Source organism: Hirundo rustica, chromosome 19 (genome assembly GCF_015227805.2).
Source record: "Hirundo rustica isolate bHirRus1 chromosome 19, bHirRus1.pri.v3, whole genome shotgun sequence".
NCBI lineage: Eukaryota > Metazoa > Chordata > Aves > Passeriformes > Hirundinidae > Hirundo > Hirundo rustica.
Genome location: NC_053468.1, coordinates 5,318,007 through 5,334,856, shown reverse-complemented (window position 1 = coordinate 5,334,856; position 16,850 = coordinate 5,318,007). Strand labels below are relative to the sequence as shown.

The window sequence follows — 16,850 nt, the reverse complement described above, 5'->3', positions numbered from 1 at the left end:
GTTCTAGAGGTTCCGAGTGCTTTGGTGATAAATACAAAACGCTTTTGATTATTCTCCACCAATTATGCTTCATTTTTCAGGTGTGGTTTCTTCCCTACTTACATTAAATACACTGCACTCGTGCCTCCCCTGGAATTTCCTCTTGAGCAAAGCCAATATTTGATCTGGTTTTATATTTCCCTCCTGTTGTCAAGTGATGATGGGATTTTACTGAGTCACATTCTCTGCTTTATCAGCTTTAAGTTGCTCAGTGGGCCCAGGAAATTATTTGAGCTGATCCCTTGTAAATCAGCCCTGAGCAGTGGTATCACCTGGGGCTGCCGTTTTCCCAGGTTTTTGGGGCTCCTTTTCAGCTGCAGAAGGAAAAAAGGGATGCCAGTATTACCTTCCAGTCCTTTTCATCTCTCCCAGCATCCTCCCAGATTTCTTTTCCCTGGAGAATGGTCCTTGTAACTCTTACCCAGCAATCTCAGACAGAGACAAACAGCAAAAAAAATGGCATTTTTGGAGCTACAGGATTTTTTGTGTTCTGCTGCAATCCATGTTTTTTACCTTCACCAGGAATTTAATTCTGCCTGGCACAGCTCTTGCTGTTCAAAGGCCACGGATCTTTGCCTGGATGAGGAATCAGAGGAGTGACTGGGTGTCCTGTGGGGTGACATCACGGGGTGCAGGTCCCTTACCCGCTCCCAGGATCTGAATTCCCCCTGGAATCCTGAATTTCCCCTGGAATCCTGAATTCCCCCTGGAATCCTGGATTCCCCCTGCCCTGATTGTTAGGGATGAGCCTCCCCTCACTCTGGTGCCCTGGCTGCCCTCAGGACAGTTCATTCCTGTTATTTTACCTGCAGATAAACCAGTTCCTGTTCTTTTCCTTACAGGTAACAATGTAAACTCCAGTGTAGATGGGAAATGCCGACCTTTCCTTGGCTTCCCTTTGCCTGAGCTCCGTTTTCCCTGCTTCTGCGAACGCTGTTGGGATTTTCCCTCTCAATTCCGTGGCTGAGCTCAAGTTCTCCTCAGGTGAGCAGTTCCCTCAGCATTTCTTACAGCAGAGCTGCTGCACTCCACAGCTCCCCAAAGGTTGAAAAGTGGGGGACAGCGCCTGGCAGGGCCTCTGGCAGCTCTCAGTTCTCGTTCCGCCGCAGTGACACAATTAAAGCTCGGGTTTAATTGTCCTGGAGGAGGCTGCAAGCCGCCCCTCATGCAAATACAGAATTTAAAGCGATTCTGCCTCGTTGGATAATCGCATTAAAAGGCTCCATGTGAAGGTCAGAAGGGCACCTGGAGCCCAGGTCCTCCCTGTGTGACCCGCGCCGCTCCCCAGACTTTGCCCCTCGGTGCCGGGGAGTGCCCGTGACACTGAAACTTTCCTCACCCTGCTTTTATTCCCCGCTGGGAATTTTCCACTCTTTCACAGACAAAACAGCTGAGCCTCTCCCTGAGCTCAGCAATCCTGCAGCTGCCTGCTGGCCTGGAGGTCAGCCTCGATATTTGCCCAGTGCAAGGCGAGGGGGGTGATTTGTTATATTTATTTTAATTTTTTTTTTTTTTTTCCCCCGAGCCAGTGCGACCTCAAGAGCTGTTGTGAAATCCCTGGCACGGCCCCGCGTTTCCATAGTGCCCCGGCGGGCAGAAGCTCCTGCTGGGAATGTTAACATCCCTTCCAGGGCTCCTGGCTGGGGCTCCGGGCGAATCGCAGAGCCCTGAGCCGCGTCGCGGTGCCCGGAGCTCCGGCTGATCAGCTCCGTGTCGGGTTTATTTCCTTTTAATTCCATAAAATCCAGCAAACTCCTTAACTTCGTAACCCCGGGATTGCGCAGGGGCACAGAAGCCCTCTGGACGTGCCCTGCTCAGCCTTGCCTGAACCAAAGCAGGGTTGGCCGGGAGCTGCCCGGGACTTTGCTCAGGAAGAATTTCAAAGAGCCCATCTTGAACTCTCCCAGCAGTTGTGGGGAGCGCTGCCAGCCGCTGTCTGCTGGGCTTTTGTGGGCTTTGCTAAAATCTCTGCAGATCCTCTGGGGCTCTCACGTGCCTGCCTTGCTCCAGAAAGCATCACAAGTCTGTGGTTTGGGTTTGTCCGGATTCGTTTTCTTTTAACCCTTCTGCTTCTCTGCTGCTGAAATGCTGTTGGAACTTCAATCCAAAACCATCTGAGAGAGCTGCAGCCCTGGCTCTGGGCTGTGTCATCTCCTCTGTCCCCCAGCTCCTCCTCACCCGTGTCACAGAACGAACAGAACCAGTAGCTGCTTTAGCTGTTGGTGATGCTTTAACCATTGGACAGCAGCCGTCTCGTGGCAGCTCGGTTTAATCATCATAAATTAAGGAAATTCGCCGCTAATTGGGAAAAGTGGTGATTATTGTGAAATTTTGGAAGGTCGGGACATCGCTTGTTTCTGTTCCACCCAGAAATACGTGGCGGGGTGAAAGAGAATGGCCACGCTTCAGTGTCTGGAAAAATATTGTAAGCACTTAGAAGATAAAAACCTCTGCAGATTGTTTTTTTTGGTTTTTTTTGTTTTTTTTTTTTTTAAATACTAAGTCATGTCATATTTACCCGTCTTTCTCCTGTGGGGATTGAAGGAAGGGGCAGGTGTGATCTGTTTTGACATTGGTAAAGCTTTTCACATCCTCACAAGTGAGATTCTTACAAGTCAGGGAAATGAAAGTCCCACAACGGCAAAAACACACTCAGGAGAGCTGTCAGCATTTCCCAGGTGTGTTCTCCTGGATCAAACACCAAAGAAACTCCTTAAAAAACCGGAACCCACCAGCTGGAGCTCAGAGGAGTTCTTAGAACAGGTCAGGCTTAGCTCTGGCAGAGTTTAGGGGTGGTTAATCCACGTTGGAGGCAGAGGAAGGGACTGAAGCTTCCCAGAATTTCCTTTAAAGGGTGAGGAATTTGCTCCCATCTCATTACAGCTGATGGGGGCGATTTACAGCTGTGAATTTACCAATTTACATTGGTGGATTAAAAAAAAAAAACAACACTTCCACAAACACTGGGACCACTTTCCAAAATCAGCAGTTTGCAGTTTGATTGGAATATTGTGATGAAGGATGGGAACCCTCAGCTGATAAATGTTCCTTGGCCAGGGATGAACGTTGGATCTGCCTCAGATTTCCAGGCAGCTCCTGTCCCAGACAGGTTGAGTAACTGACATTGGGTAAGAGATGACACCTCAGGTTCTCCGTAGCCATAATTTTAATGAAATCAGAGATATTTGGTGAAGTTTCCCAGCTATTCACTGATTACCTGCTGCTGAGAGTCTGTGCAGTGAAAGGTACTTGCCAAACTGCAGCCTGAATTTATTATTATTATTATTATTATTATGCAAAGTCCTTGTTTGTGGCCTTGCTCTTTTCTTGTCGCCTCAAATAAGTAGAGGCACTACTGATGAAACAACAGATGTGCAATATTGCCCAGGAGATAATCCCTTAAGGTATTTTTAACTTATTATTTTCTGTTTGGTCTTCACTTGGGAGTCAATAATCAATTCATTTCTTCCACCACAGGAAAGCTTTATAAAAAGATCTTTTTCCCATTTCCATTACAACCTCTTTGAGCAGAACGATTCCATCGGCCCCACCAGCCAGAGTGGAAGGTCCCCAGCTCCCAGAACCACTAAAAACTCCAGCCCACGAGTTTGCAAACAAATAAATGTTTAATGGCATTGTATAATGGATTTACAGGTGTTAAATAGATTATTTTACACGAGGGTTTATCGCTCCTCCAGCTCCTTTAGCAATTCATCGAAGTGGGTGATGTACCATTTTGCTTTCTCCTTTACTTGGTTTCTGACGACGTTGCCTCCGAATCCAATGAAGCAATCCTGGGAAAACACAAGGAAGGGGCACATGGATTATTGCCTGGAGGGAATGGAGCTCTCAGGAATTAAATTTGCTTTTCAGATTGGATTTTAAAACCATGGCATTGCTCCCTGGCCTGTTTCCCCCTGTGTGCTCATGTTTCAGATTTATTAGCGATTAATTCCACAGCGTTTTGGTTATCGGGGTTTTTCTCGGCGCCTTGTAGCTTCCACATTGCTGAGATGTGAGATTTTACTGAGAATCTGATGTAAACGTGATGCAATTCCATTCAAGAGCAAGTAAACATTGGCTCAGGCACCAGCATCCCACAATTACCCCTCTGCTGTTTATCTTACCTCTGTTTACCTCACCTGAGAGATACCAAAAGCAAACTTTAACCCTGCCCTCAATCATTAACCCGAGCAATCATCGTTTCTACATCTCACAAAGCCCCCTGCAGTGAAAGTGCAGGGTTTAAAATTTCCACTGCAGCTGGTTTTTTTCTTTCTTTCTTTCTTTCTTTTTTTTTTTTTTTTTTTGCCTTGAGGTGGGAAGCATTAAATAAATCCTGCTTTGGGGTATTGGAGGACTTTTGTGTGGGGAAAGGAGCTGAAGGGGAGATGGAATTAAAACCTCTCCCTGGGACATGACCGTTTATAAAAGTTGTCTTTCTGGTAAATTTTTTTTTTTTTTTTTTTTTTTTTTTTAATTAAAGAGTCCAAACCTCATTTTTCTTTTTCCCCTGGAGGATTTGCTCCAAAGGAATTCAGGATTTCTGCAATACTCACTCCAGGGGGGCAGGCTTCCATGTCTGTAGCTCCATCTCCAATCATAACCACTTTCTTGAAATGGAACTGTTCTTTCAGATGAGTGATAACCTTTCCTTTCCCCCCTGATTCAGCTGTTGGTTGTGTTTCATCGAACCCTGCATATTCTCCTAGAAAACAGTGGAAGGACAAGTTGGAAATACAGATATTTTGCTGTGAATGGAGGAGGATCTCTGTCTGTGGTCTTGACTTCATGGCATGCAGCCCTGTGAAACTCCCAGCATCAGCATCCCAAAGAAATAATTCCAAGGTGAGTTTAAGATTGGGATTTCACCCACGCCTTCAGCGGGGGGGTTTTCAAAGAGAAATGGAGATATTTTCAGAGAAAAACAGAAACCTGTGCGGGCAGCGCTACCAATGGCTTCCCAGCCACTCTGGAGCGAAAATCCCAACAGCAGCACCCAGGATGATGCGGAGACAGCGCAGGAAACGCTGAGGAAGGAACAACCTCAGCCCCTACAGCTCTGCTGGGCCACTCCAGCTGAAAATCCAGAGCAGCTCTGCTCCAGGGCCCCAAAGCCACCGAGAGGGAGCTTTGTGAGAGCAGCTCAGGTCATGAACTCCTTAACTTGAAGGAGCAGGAGAAAATGAAACCCTGCTCTCAGCAGCTGTAACAAGTTTTACCTTTGGCACAGCTCACAATTAAAAAGTAACTGCAGCCCTGTTTGTTACAGTGAGCATTCCCTGGTTTTTACACACAGCATTCCCTGTTTGTTACACTGAGCATTCCCTGGTTTTTACACCCAGCATTCCCTGTTTGTTACAGTGAGCGTTCCCTGTTTGTTACAGTGAGCATTCCCTGTTTGTTACAGTGAGCATTCCCTGGTTTTTACATCCAGCATTCCCTGTTTGTTACAGTGAGCATTCCCTGTTTGTCACAGTGAGCATTCCCTGTTTGTCACACCCAGCATTCCCTGTTTGTCACACCCAGCATTCCCTGTTTGTCACAGTGAGCATTCCCTGTTTGTTACAGTGAGCATTCCCTGTTTGTCACACCCAGCATTCCCTGTTTGTTACAGTGAGCATTCCCTGTTTGTTACAGTGAGCATTCCCTGTTTGTCACACCCAGCATTCCCTGTTTGTTACAGTGAGCATTCCCTGTTTGTTACAGTGAGCATTCCCTGTTTGTCACACCCAGCATTCCCTGTTTGTTACACCCAGCATTCCCTGTTTGTTACAGTGAGCATTCCCTGTTTGTTACAGTGAGCATTCCCTGTTTGTCACACCCAGCATTCCCTGTTTGTTACAGTGAGCATTCCCTGTTTGTTACAGTGAGCATTCCCTGTTTGTCACACCCAGCATTCCCTGTTTGTTACACCCAGCATTCCCTGTTTGTTACAGTGAGCATTCCCTGTTTTTTACACCCAGCATTCCCTGTTTGTTACAGTGAGCATTCCCTGTTGTTACACCCAGCATTCCCTGTTTGTCACACCCAGCATTCCCTGTTTGTCACACCCAGCATTCCCTGTTTGTCACACCCAGCACTCCCTGAGCTGGTTTTGGGGAAGGTTTGGTGATTTTCCCCCCGTGGAGTCAGCTGGGTTGGTAACAGGACAGCGCCTGCAGCCCAGCGTGTGCCAGCTGGACCCAGAAAAGTGCCAGCAATGAGCAGAGGAAGATCTGGGGAGATCTCTCACCGTTGAAGTAAAACTTGAGCCTGTTGGCGAAGACGTTTGCCGTGGGGATGTTCAGCTGCAAGGCCACGTGTTCCACGATGCTCTGGAAGCCCCCGGAGACCAAGAACACCTGGACCCCTCGTTGGTGCAGCCTGCTCACCAGCTCCCTGAGAGGAGACAGCACAGAGGTCAAAGGGATCCTCCCTAAAGGGGCCGTGTGCTGCTCTCAGCTCCACCCAGCTCTGCTGCCCACAGCTTTTCCTTCTTTCCCCTTTGCTTGTGCACACGCCTGGCTGGAAAGGGCTGGACAAAACCATCATTTCATCCCTCCAAAACAAGCACTCCCTCAAACTGTTTTCTCTCCGCTTTCACATTAGTTCCCGTGAAAAAGTGAGAGAGGATCTGGTTCAGATCTTTTTCTGAAGTGGAACAACGGCAAGAAAATGAATCCGGAACGCAGCAAAAAGCAGGGAATGAGATAAAACCACTGCTCCTAGATGCCAAGCGGACTGAAAAGTGCAAAGTGCAAATGTTTTCTAGCTCGGAGTTGGTTCACCCATGCCATCTTCAGCAGAGGGCACCAGCTGCAGGAAAGGAATCAAGGGAAGGAGCTGTGACCCCAGTTCACGTGAGCAGGACTTGCAGGCGGTGAGAAGTTTGGGGGATTTGGCTCTGGAGGCAGGAGGATCAGCCTGCAGCAAGGGCAGCAGGGGAAGGGGTAGCAGGGAACGGCAGAAACACTAAAGACTGAAAAGCGAAGCAGAGGCTTAAAGCAGGACACAGAAAAGGAGGAAGAAAGGGAAGGACTGAAAAGGAGGAAGAAAAGGAAGGAATGAAAGGAAAATCACGTGATCCCGAACCAAGAAACAATGTTCTCTTTGTAGTTATCTCTAGCTGTCTTCTGCTGAAGAAAGATAAAATACCAGCACAGGATCATCTAAAACTCCTTTTATACGCTAAAAACATTTCAGACTTGAAGCTACGGTCAGATTCTGTAGTAAATAAATCCTTTTCAATGGCTAGAAACAATTTGAATAGGGAAAAAAAAATCCCCAGAGCTTTTCAGTTGAAATAGTTCATTCCAAACCTCGGGATGAATGAATACACATATTTATGTGTGTTTGCTGAATGAGGATTTTAATGTTTTCAGGGACTTCAGAATGGGTAGCTCTGAGTAATGGATCCCCTAAACTGAGCCAGGGGTGTGACTGCACTGAGGAGAGTCAGAGGGAGGTGACAGAGTTGCAAATTTAGACCATAAAGACCAAATTTAAGGAGGTGTTGAATCTCCTCCCAGTCCCACCACCCCTGAAAAAACATTGTTTGAACAGATTCTTTTCCATGCCCATTTAATCCTCAAGCCAGGATTTGAGCTTGGCAGCCAAGATGCCAGTAAATATCTAAGCATCTTTTCTTTTTCACATGGATGCTTCACCACTTGCCATGGAGTCAGGCTCCGGATCCAAGCTCTGTACACACCCAGCAAGGAGACGGAGCAGGAAGGCAACACAAACCAGCTCTGTGGCCTTACAGAACCACTAATGACACAGAATTTGGTTCATTTATTCCATCTGCTTCCTGAATACTTTAAAAAAAAAAAAAAAGAAATTCATCTTACCTTATTCCTGGAGTTAGCTGAGGTGGGTTGTCAGATATTAATTTCTGCACTTGTTCGTAGGAGGGCCGGATGAGACCTAACCGTGCTGTGAGAGCTGCCTTGAATGTCACAGTGCCACCCATGGCTCTGCGGGTCCTGGGGGACACCAAAAGCTCACATCAGGGACGCTGCACCAGCTGGGGCTTCTCCCAACAGCAGAGCATTGCCAGGGGATGACAAGAACCCAGGTCAGAGAGGTTGTACTGAGCACAGAGCCTGGTGGTGTCCACTGCTAGGAGATCCCCATGGGTGGGAGAACAGTGGAGCAAAGGAAAACGGCTCCATTCCTTCTGTGATGCCAGCTGGGGCTTATCCCTGAGCTGAATCTAACAAAGCTTCGGCTGAGAGCTGTGTCCCAGCCTCAGCAGAGGGCTGGGAGCGCTGTCTCCTCTCCTCCATCTCATGGTAAGCTTTCCTCATTCAGAACAAGGTTTGGTAGTGCTTAGCCAAGTTTAATGATGAGGGCTGCTCCCAGTCTATCAAAATTACCACTAGAGAATTCCTGCCAGGACAGTTTTGTTGGGTGGCCTCACAATTCCCGAAGCAAGCCACTTCACCCTGCATCAATTCCGCTTTCTACCCCGACCCCACTATAAACCGTGATAACCTAGAGCGGAGTGAGCACGAGGGATCAATTCCCGCTCACAGATGGATCCCCTCCGTGGCTAGCTCTGCCTGGCACCGCGGGAGCTCCCCCAGCCATACGTACATCTCCGCCACGGCGTCGCCGACCCCGCAGAACTTGGCGAGCTCGTCGATGCCCTCCTCCCTGATGACGGTGCTGTCCACGTCGAAGCACACGGCGTCGGCGCTGCGGAAGATCTCCTTCAGCTCCATCAGGGACGCCATCCTTTTGGGAGCCTTCTTACTGTGAGGGGACAAGATGAAATCTTTCTCTGAGTGAGAGTAGTGCACTGTTTCCTGAGCCATTGGTGCTGCTGCTCTGGCGCGGGCGAGAAGGGCCGAGCGCAGCCCGGCCACGGCTTTTATCCAGGGGGGAATGGTGGTGGAGGTCTGGCTCAGCTGCTGATTTGCTCCCGCCTGTTGCTGCCTACTGATGGTCACCTCGTGCTCCAGGTGGGCCGTGGAGCCCGGGGCTGCTGCTGATTTGCTCCCTGCTGCCTCAGCCCACTGATGTCCGTGGGTTCAAGGTTGTAATCCTTGGCATTGGATGAGGCCCCGGGCTGCCAAGCGCTGTGTGGGATTGCAGGGCTCTGGTTCGTCTCAGGGGTGTCTTGATTTCGCATCAGTGGCTGCTGCAGGACGCCCAGGCCCTAAGGGTTGATTGCAAAGTATCCTAAACTCCTCAGTGAGAGGTTGTCCCTAAATCAGGAAAGTTTAGATCCTCTTCTACAGCCTCGTCAATAAAACCATTAACACTGGGGATTAGCCTTTTATAAATCCATCAAACCCCTGGCCTTTGAGAACTTCATTCAACCCATCAAGACATCACGTTTTCCATAACAGTCCCTGACAAAAGTTTATTTTCTACCCTTTTAGATCTGTCCACTTCAATATGCTGAGCACTTCTGCTGATCAGAAGCTTGAGGAGTTAAGTATCATCTTACACATCCCTACTCGCCTCGTGCTTCATCCTTTCATAGGGGAATTAATTCAGGGTGGATTTTACGATTCACTAATCTATAATTTAGACACAAACAACACCTTCCTATTTATCTCACTTCCCAGATTTTGGTGCAATTTTTTGTTGCTTCTAGCCTCTCAAACATCTCTCAGGACGTGTCCTGTAGGATAGGTTGCAGGTGGTTTTCCTGGGATAGGAGGAAAACACCATCAGACAGCACATTCTTAAGAATGATGGACGTCTTTATAACCTTTCATCTTTTGTTTTCATCTCACTACCAGTCAAAGCAGGAACGAGAACCTTTGGGTTTATTCCCAGGACGTGGTGGATATCGGGGTACAAAATGTACAACACCCACCTCTGTTATCTGCTCTTGTGCATGGAATAGAAGAGAATGCTCTGATCTGCTGTTGAAAGGCGGAAATCTGTCTGAAGGAAACCACCCAGCCTGAGCGGTGAAACCTGCTGTGAACAGCCAGGAGCTGAGAGATTCTGCCTGACCAACAGGGAGATGTCAACGAGCAAGGGACAGGGACAACAAGTGACATGAGGGGCACGGGCAGCCCTCACACAGGACTCCTCTGTGGGCTTTATTCTGCTGCCTTCGAGGGGAGTGGGTGGCACTAGAGGAGAGCCCAGAAAAGGGTTTTTACAGAGCTCCTTGAACTGCAGTTTGGCAGAACTCTGCCCTTGGTGTGTGGGCACACCGTAAAACTCCAGTCCAGCCTTAGGAGCGTGACTAAAGGATTATCTGCTGCAGGCCATGCGGGGTTTTATCTTTTTCTACAAAAACTGCACCGGACATGTAAGAAAAATTGTTACAGGCCATCAGCACAGGGTATAAAAGAAAAGTGGCCATGGACATCAAAACTTCCCTCTGCCAGAGCCCAGCTCTGAGGTCAGGCTTGGCACTGGCCGGGCAGGTGACATGTGAATCCACGTTTGCTTTAGCCTTGACCTGCCCCCGACTGCGGAGCGCTGTGTTTGTGTTTGCAGTGAAATATCCCAGTTTTCCAAGCAGCAGGGCCGTGATTGCAGGGCGGCTGCGACATTGGCGTCACGGCGTCACGGCTGATGCAAAGCCACCCTTGCCTCACCTGGGGCCACGCTGCCACACCGTGAGGCAACGGCACCGCGGGGGGACACCGCTCCCTGACGTGACTGCTGGAATTTGGGTCTGGATCCGCGGCTTCAATCTGTCCCAGAGAAACCTTATCTCTCTGAACATGAGAGTGATGAAATGTTCACGTTTCCTTCTCTCTGATATCCACATTCCCCGCGTTCCCTTCCCTGCTGGGTGGGCCTCGCAACGATGACATGAAAGCTGTGGTGGACTCAGCACTCTGATGGGCAAATAAAGAATTATTGTGGAGTCATAGTTGGAATTAACCCTGTCCTCTCTTGATTCCAGGAAATAACTCTTTGAAAAGAGTTTCAAGCTGTGGTTTATGTTGTCTAGAAATGACAAATTGGAAGGGAAGAAGTGCAAATGTCAGCAGCAGCGCATCAGAGCAAAATGAATTGAAGTTGTGTAAAACTCTTCTATGGACAAATCTCAGCTGCAGTCAGGGAAAAGCAATTTTGTATTCCAGAGCGGTCCAGGCCTGTGTAAGTGGGAGATATTAATAATTTCAAAATACAGAGCATCTGATTGCTTAAAAGTGTAAATGTTTTCATGAGATGGGAAGAAACAGGAAATTCCCAGAAATAATGGGTTCTGTTTCCATATGAAGAACACTGAAAGGGAATCTCTGGTCTTCCCACCACTGAATTTCAGATAGGCAATCTATTCCTAGCCTGAAAAGCATGCAAGCAGCAAATGTTTCAACAGGTCTGATATAAAATATCATGGGGAAAAGCTGGAAAGAAGAATGTGGGGAAGAGAAGAACAATGGGCAAAGAAGTGGCTAAAGAAGATAGAAGAGTGACAGAGAGGTAGGGCGAAACTTGAGATAAAGATGGAGAAAAAAAGGAAATCACAAGGGAAAAGTGGAATTCCCGTGAGATCTCCTTGCCTCCAGACTATGAAGTGTTTCATTAGGCTGCTCCAAAGAGAAAGAAAACATTTTCACAAGAAATAATTCTCTTTCATAATAGACAGGGTGGAGTCACAAACAGGAGAATTATGTAAGAGCACATGGGAAAGGAAAACAACTGAAATCCTCTCTGTTTGCTGCCCCTTCAAAGGAGGGCACTTGCCTCACTGGGAAAAACTGCACCATCCTCTGTTTCCACATGTAATGCAAATTGAAGCAGTAAGTGGTGCTCAGAACTGCAGGTGTTCTGGGGCTGCCAGCTTCTGATGAGATCTCAAACCCCTCATTGTGACTACACCTCCCTTGTTGTCATATTTCAGCTTTCAGAAGTGCTGCCACGCTGCTACTTTGCATGATGATCACATTTATTGCTGTTAAAAACGAAGATTAAGTGAATCTTAATGAAATAGTACACAGCACTCAGGAATGTCCTTGTTTGCAAACAATTTCTGATTCACTTCCACGTTTAATATTGTATTGAGCATTAACAGAAGTTCAACCGCGTTAAACTGTTTCTTTTGCCTTGAAGGGAAACTGCTGCTCAGAGCAAAGGATTTGGAGAAAATAGTTTTTGAAACTTTTTTCAGGACCTTTTCCTCCTACTGCTTCTAAGAACATTCCCAGGAGTGTTTCCATGGTATGAGTTTCAACAAACCACTTAATCCTCATTGTTTCCAGTCCTGTGTCTGTAAAATGGGAATAATACAGCTTTTCTGTGCTGAGCTTTCATCCTCAGAATTAGCAACGTTTTGAAAGCTTTAGAGGAAAGCTGATACATTTAAGCAGATTAGTTATATTTAAGCAAATTGTGTTTGCGTTTATATAAGTTTTAGAAGTTCAACCCATCCACCCGTAGCTTTCCGTGGTTTGCGGGTGAGAATAGGAAGATTCAGTCCTTAATCTCCTGGGTTTCCTTCTCTCTTTTTTTTAGTTTTTTGTTAAACCTCTTGGGTTTTCCATTTCATTTTAGGTTTTTCCTGAACCTCCTGCTCCGTTTGTCACGGCAGTGGCAACAAAGCTGTCTGCAAGTTTCAAGAGATGAACTGCTCGCAGCTCCGCACGATTATCTGCACAGCAGTGCCTCACAGCGAACTCATTTAAGCACCTCGTGAAAAAAGCAGGTGAAAAAAGGGCAGAAGGAACCTGTTGGATGTTGACATCCACCTCTCAACTCTCCAATCCCCTCTCGCCTGTCCTGCCAAAATGCCGCTGCTCCCCCCGTGCCCGATTGCATCATTCATTTACACTGCTCTTATAAAACAGGCAGCGCAAGATCCTCCTGATTTTCCCTGCTGGGAAAACAAAACAAAACAAAACAAAACACCAACCCGGTGTTACCGATCTGCGAACCAAACGCCGAGCCCGATGCCGGTGACTTACAGACCCGAGCCGGCCGTGGCTGCCGCCGCCGCTGCGATCCTCTGGGCTGCGCCGGGCAGGGAGGGATCGGCCGAGCCCTTCAGCGACACAAACGCCAGGCACGGGCTGCGCTGGACGAGAGCCGCATTTTGCCGCTCCGCCGCTGATAAAGCGCTGAGTCAGGCGGCCCGGGGGGTTTGCTGGGGCTCGCACACATGGAAGCGCAGCGGGGCAGCCGCTGCTGCCAGCGCGGGCAGCGGAGGTGTGACCGCCGCGGGCCGGGGGAGGAGCCGGGCCGGGCAGGGAGCGCCGGGCGCGGGGGGCTCGGGAGAGCGGGAGTTCTCTCCTGGTGGGAGTCAGAGGAGAGGCAGGGACGCCGGTTTCGGGGGAGGAGAGAGGGTTTGCGAGCTGAGATCACAGAATCGCTAGGTTGGAAAAAATCACCGAGCCCTAACACCTCAACTAAACCATGGCGCTGAGTGCCACATCCAATCTTTTCATAACGCATCCAGGGATGGTGACCCCACCACCTCCCCGGGCAGACCGTTCCAGTACTTTATCACTCATTCAGTAAAAAGCTTTTCCTAACATCCAGCCTAGATTTCCCTTGGCTCAGCTTAAGACTGTGTCCTCTCGTTCTGGAGAAGGAGACCAAGCCCCACCTGACTGCAACCACATTTCAGGTATTTAAGTTTGCAATATCTGCTCTTGGCTTAAGCTGTTCGTGCATCCCTGGGCAAAGTCACACACACGAAGCACATCCAAAGCCGGCAAAAGCTCGGCAGCAAAGGGAAAAGGCAGGAGGAAAGACCCTGTGTTGTTTCCCTAAACGCAGTGTTGTCAAAAGCTGTGGAAAAATTGCCAAAGCTGCCCGTGCTTGTGTTTTGGCATCCCACGGAGGAGCTGCCCCCGCACACCGCCGTGGGTTGGAAAACGGGAGAGCGCCAGCCCTGGAGTTGTTCGGTTCAAGGTCAAGAAAAGCTGATTTAGCTGATTTAGCCGCTTCTGATCCCCTGTGCCAGGAGTCCTGTGACTGGTGCCCGTCTGTTCTGCACCGCTGGGTGCTCCAGTCACACTCTGTGCATGACCTCTTCTGCCACCCCGGCAGCGTCACCCCTCAAAACTCCATTTATGCATTAAAGCCCATCACCTTTCGTGCCCTTCCTCCCTTTATATTTTTTCAGGATTTCTCAGCGCACGACCAAATGTTGACAGGATCACCTCTCAGTCACTTCTCGAGTCAGGAGAAGATGGGACCAAGCCCCTGTGCTGCCAAACCGGTGCCAGGGATCAGCAGCCTGCTGTTGTTTGTCAGCTTTATCGTGGCAGGACAGGATGTTGTTTGGAGCGGATTTAGAAATCATTTCTGTGAATAAGGTTAAAGGAAAACCCATCTTGATAAAGATGAAAGAAAATGGCTTTTACTGAGAATCTCAGAGGGGTTTTTGCCAAGATAAGCAGTGCCTGGTTTGACTAAGAGAATTGCTGCTGAATATTTCATGAAGGATATTGCCTTTATTTGGCTTAGTTTAATGGACATGTTGGCTTTAATTTAGTTAAATATTTTGATTCTAACCTGGTGTAATGCATTGAATTCATAGGGCAATTTCAGTCTGGTAAGCATTTGCCCTTTATTTTCATTACACATAAAAAACATACACAGAACAATTTTACAGCTAAGACTGAAAAAAAATCTTGCCTTGATGGCTGAAAAATGCTGCAAAATTGGAATTTAATGTGAAGATGCTCATGAGAAATGTTACTATAGCACAAAATAACTATCCTGAGGAATGTGAGCCAGCAAAGGAACACCGAGAGCTCTGCCTGGGAGCTGCAGGAGGATGCTCAGGAGTGAAAACACAAACTTGCTACAAACACAGCACCCAGCTCTTGTACATCACCACAGAACACCTCCATTTGTACAAAACCAGCAGAAACCACCTGCATGGAGGATTAGGATCTTTGAAAACAGCTTTTTCTTCTTTTTCCGCTCTTCTCCTAAAAAAAAAATCTCAAAACTAAATTTTCCCTTTCTTCTTCCTGCGGAAGTAATTCCTCTCACAAACCTGAACCTGACCCACATCGCTGCCAGCCCCACACAACACAGGTGTTTTAGGGGGGGCAATTCCTGCCTTTCCATAGGCATCAGCAAGGAAAACAGAAAATATAACAAGCCTGCTGGGATGGGTTTGACAAGGCTGCCCTCTGCTGAGAACAGCCCTGAGAGGAACAAGGAAAACAATAACAAAACGGAGGAGCAAGAGAAACAAAATATCTGATCTGTGAGTTCCAGATTCCAGGGCAGAGCTGGGGATCCAGGTGTTTTAACTGGACATGGCACCTCAGATATTTGCACAGCAGCCTCTTTGGGCCAGGTCTGGTGTTTTGTTTTGTTATGGTTTCAGCATCACAACAAAGTGCAGACAACGTTTTAACGGAGTTCCAGAGCCAATATTGAAATGGCAAGTGTGATTCCCTGCATTTTGCAATGTTTAATGTTTATTCCTAACGATTGCAATCACAGAGAAGAAAGCCCAGCCACTCTACTGGAATCAGCACCAAAATATTTCACAAGACACTGCTCAGCTAAACAAAAGGGCTCCAGACTTGTAGGATGCCCAAACAACACCTAAAACATTAAAAAAACAGAATCCCAAGGATATCAGCAGCTGTCCCTTCCAGGGAGACAGACAGGCCATGTGTGGGAGTCCTCTTCTCGTGCACAGCGTGGCATTTTGCCCAGAAACCTGAGATCCTCACCCAAAACAGGTGCCACAGCCTGCAGCCAAACCCAGCCAGGCTGCCCTGACACTTGACACTGACTCTTCCCTTCAGGCTCCCCCAAAACCCCTGCGCAGCAAAACTGGACCCAACAACAGGCTCAGGCTTTACTCCTGGAGGTGGTGTGGAAACAGCTCGTGGCATTGCTGAAGCTGTCCAGGGCTGCGTCCAGAGCTCCCTGCTGCAAAAAGTGGGATGGAAGGGGAGAGATTTCATAGAATTCGTAGGTTTGTTGGGAGGGAACTTAAAGAGCATCTTGTTTCGGCCCTTGTGCCGTGGGCAGGAACACTTTCCACTATCCCAGGCTGCTCCAAGCCCTGTCCAACCTGACCTTGGACACTTCCAGCTTCTCTGGGCATCTTCGTGCCTGGTGGGCAAGTGCTGGGGAAGGGTCTCTGCCTTCCCTGTACCAAATACTGACAAAATCCTGGCCTCAGGGCCGGTTGTCCCTGTGGTCAGCATCCTCTGGAGCAGCTGGGCTGCAGAACACCGGGAACTGCCTGGGGATCATTCTGGGGCTGGGCACCTGCCTCATGCAACGCTTGAAACAGGAGGAGGTTGTGTCACACCTGGTGTTGCCGTGTGCTGCAGTGGGTGTTTGAGGGTGCAAGCCCAGACAGAGCGATTTGGGGCTCAAACCTGGCGCAATCAGCGCCCGCAGGGATGTGAGGGACCACGCCAGGAGCTTCTGCTCAAGCTCCTCTCAGGGGAAACTCACTCGTCCCTCCCTTTCAGAGTCCAAAGACACAAATATTTCAGTGTCTCCAGGAGTGAGCCCTGACAGGGCACATAGGGCAAACATTTCAGCACTCATCAAGGTTGTCTTGACAACAATATTTCTGGGTTTATTCCGCACGGAAACCTGTGAGGCCTTGGGAGAGACCATCCCCATTCTTAGAAGCCCTGGGAAGGATTCAGCCCAGGAAAGCCCCGGGTAAAGGGTGTGCACTGTAGGCGATGGAGGCCCCCGTGCCCCACACATCAGCTTGTGTGTTACAAGAAGACTAATTTTGACTTGACCTCAACTCCGAATTTAACCAAGAACTGTTGATTATTAATCCAGTCCACTTAACTATTACTTCTATCGGCCTAATGTGAATTCACGGGGTTTAATTCTTTATTCTCAAGGTTCTGCGGAGGTGCTGCGGGTCTCCGTGACATAAGAGGGCGGATTAAGCA

The 16,850-nt window shown here is 48.4% G+C and overlaps 1 protein-coding gene across 3 annotated transcripts; it reads right to left on the bottom strand.

The window, feature by feature from the left end:
* Positions 1–3,646: 3,646 nt before the first annotated feature.
* PSPH (phosphoserine phosphatase) lies at positions 3,647–13,144 on the bottom strand. Of its 3 annotated transcripts, none has more exons than XM_040082696.2 (6): positions 12,912–13,144; positions 8,620–8,778; positions 7,872–8,006; positions 6,275–6,420; positions 4,599–4,747; positions 3,647–3,833 (listed from the first exon to the last, which is right to left on the bottom strand). In XM_040082696.2, exons 2-6 carry the CDS (start codon positions 8,757–8,759, stop codon positions 3,723–3,725), a joined length of 681 nt encoding a protein of 226 aa, XP_039938630.1. In that variant the 5' UTR covers positions 8,760–8,778; positions 12,912–13,144; the 3' UTR covers positions 3,647–3,722. The 3 variants fall into 3 exon arrangements, with proteins under 3 accessions (XP_039938630.1, XP_039938629.1, XP_039938631.1); XM_040082695.2 differs by having other exon boundaries at positions 12,860–13,123; XM_040082697.2 differs by having other exon boundaries at positions 12,916–13,123.
* Positions 13,145–16,850: the final 3,706 nt, after the last annotated feature.

What these genes read in the sequence shown, in the direction of transcription:
- PSPH (XM_040082696.2), bottom strand. Translation starts at nt 8,759, where the DNA reads ATGGCGTCCCTGATGGAGCTGAAGGAGATCTTCCGCAGCGCCGACGCC. An exon ending in GGCGACGCCGTGGCGGAGAT is followed by an intron (nt 8,007 to 8,619) that starts GTACGTATGGCT and finishes GGTGTCCCCCAG; the next exon opens with GACCCGCAGAGCCATGGGTG. An exon ending in TGGAAGCCTGCCCCCCTGGA is followed by an intron (nt 3,834 to 4,598) that starts GTGAGTATTGCA and finishes GTGTTTTCCCAG; the next exon opens with GATTGCTTCATTGGATTCGG.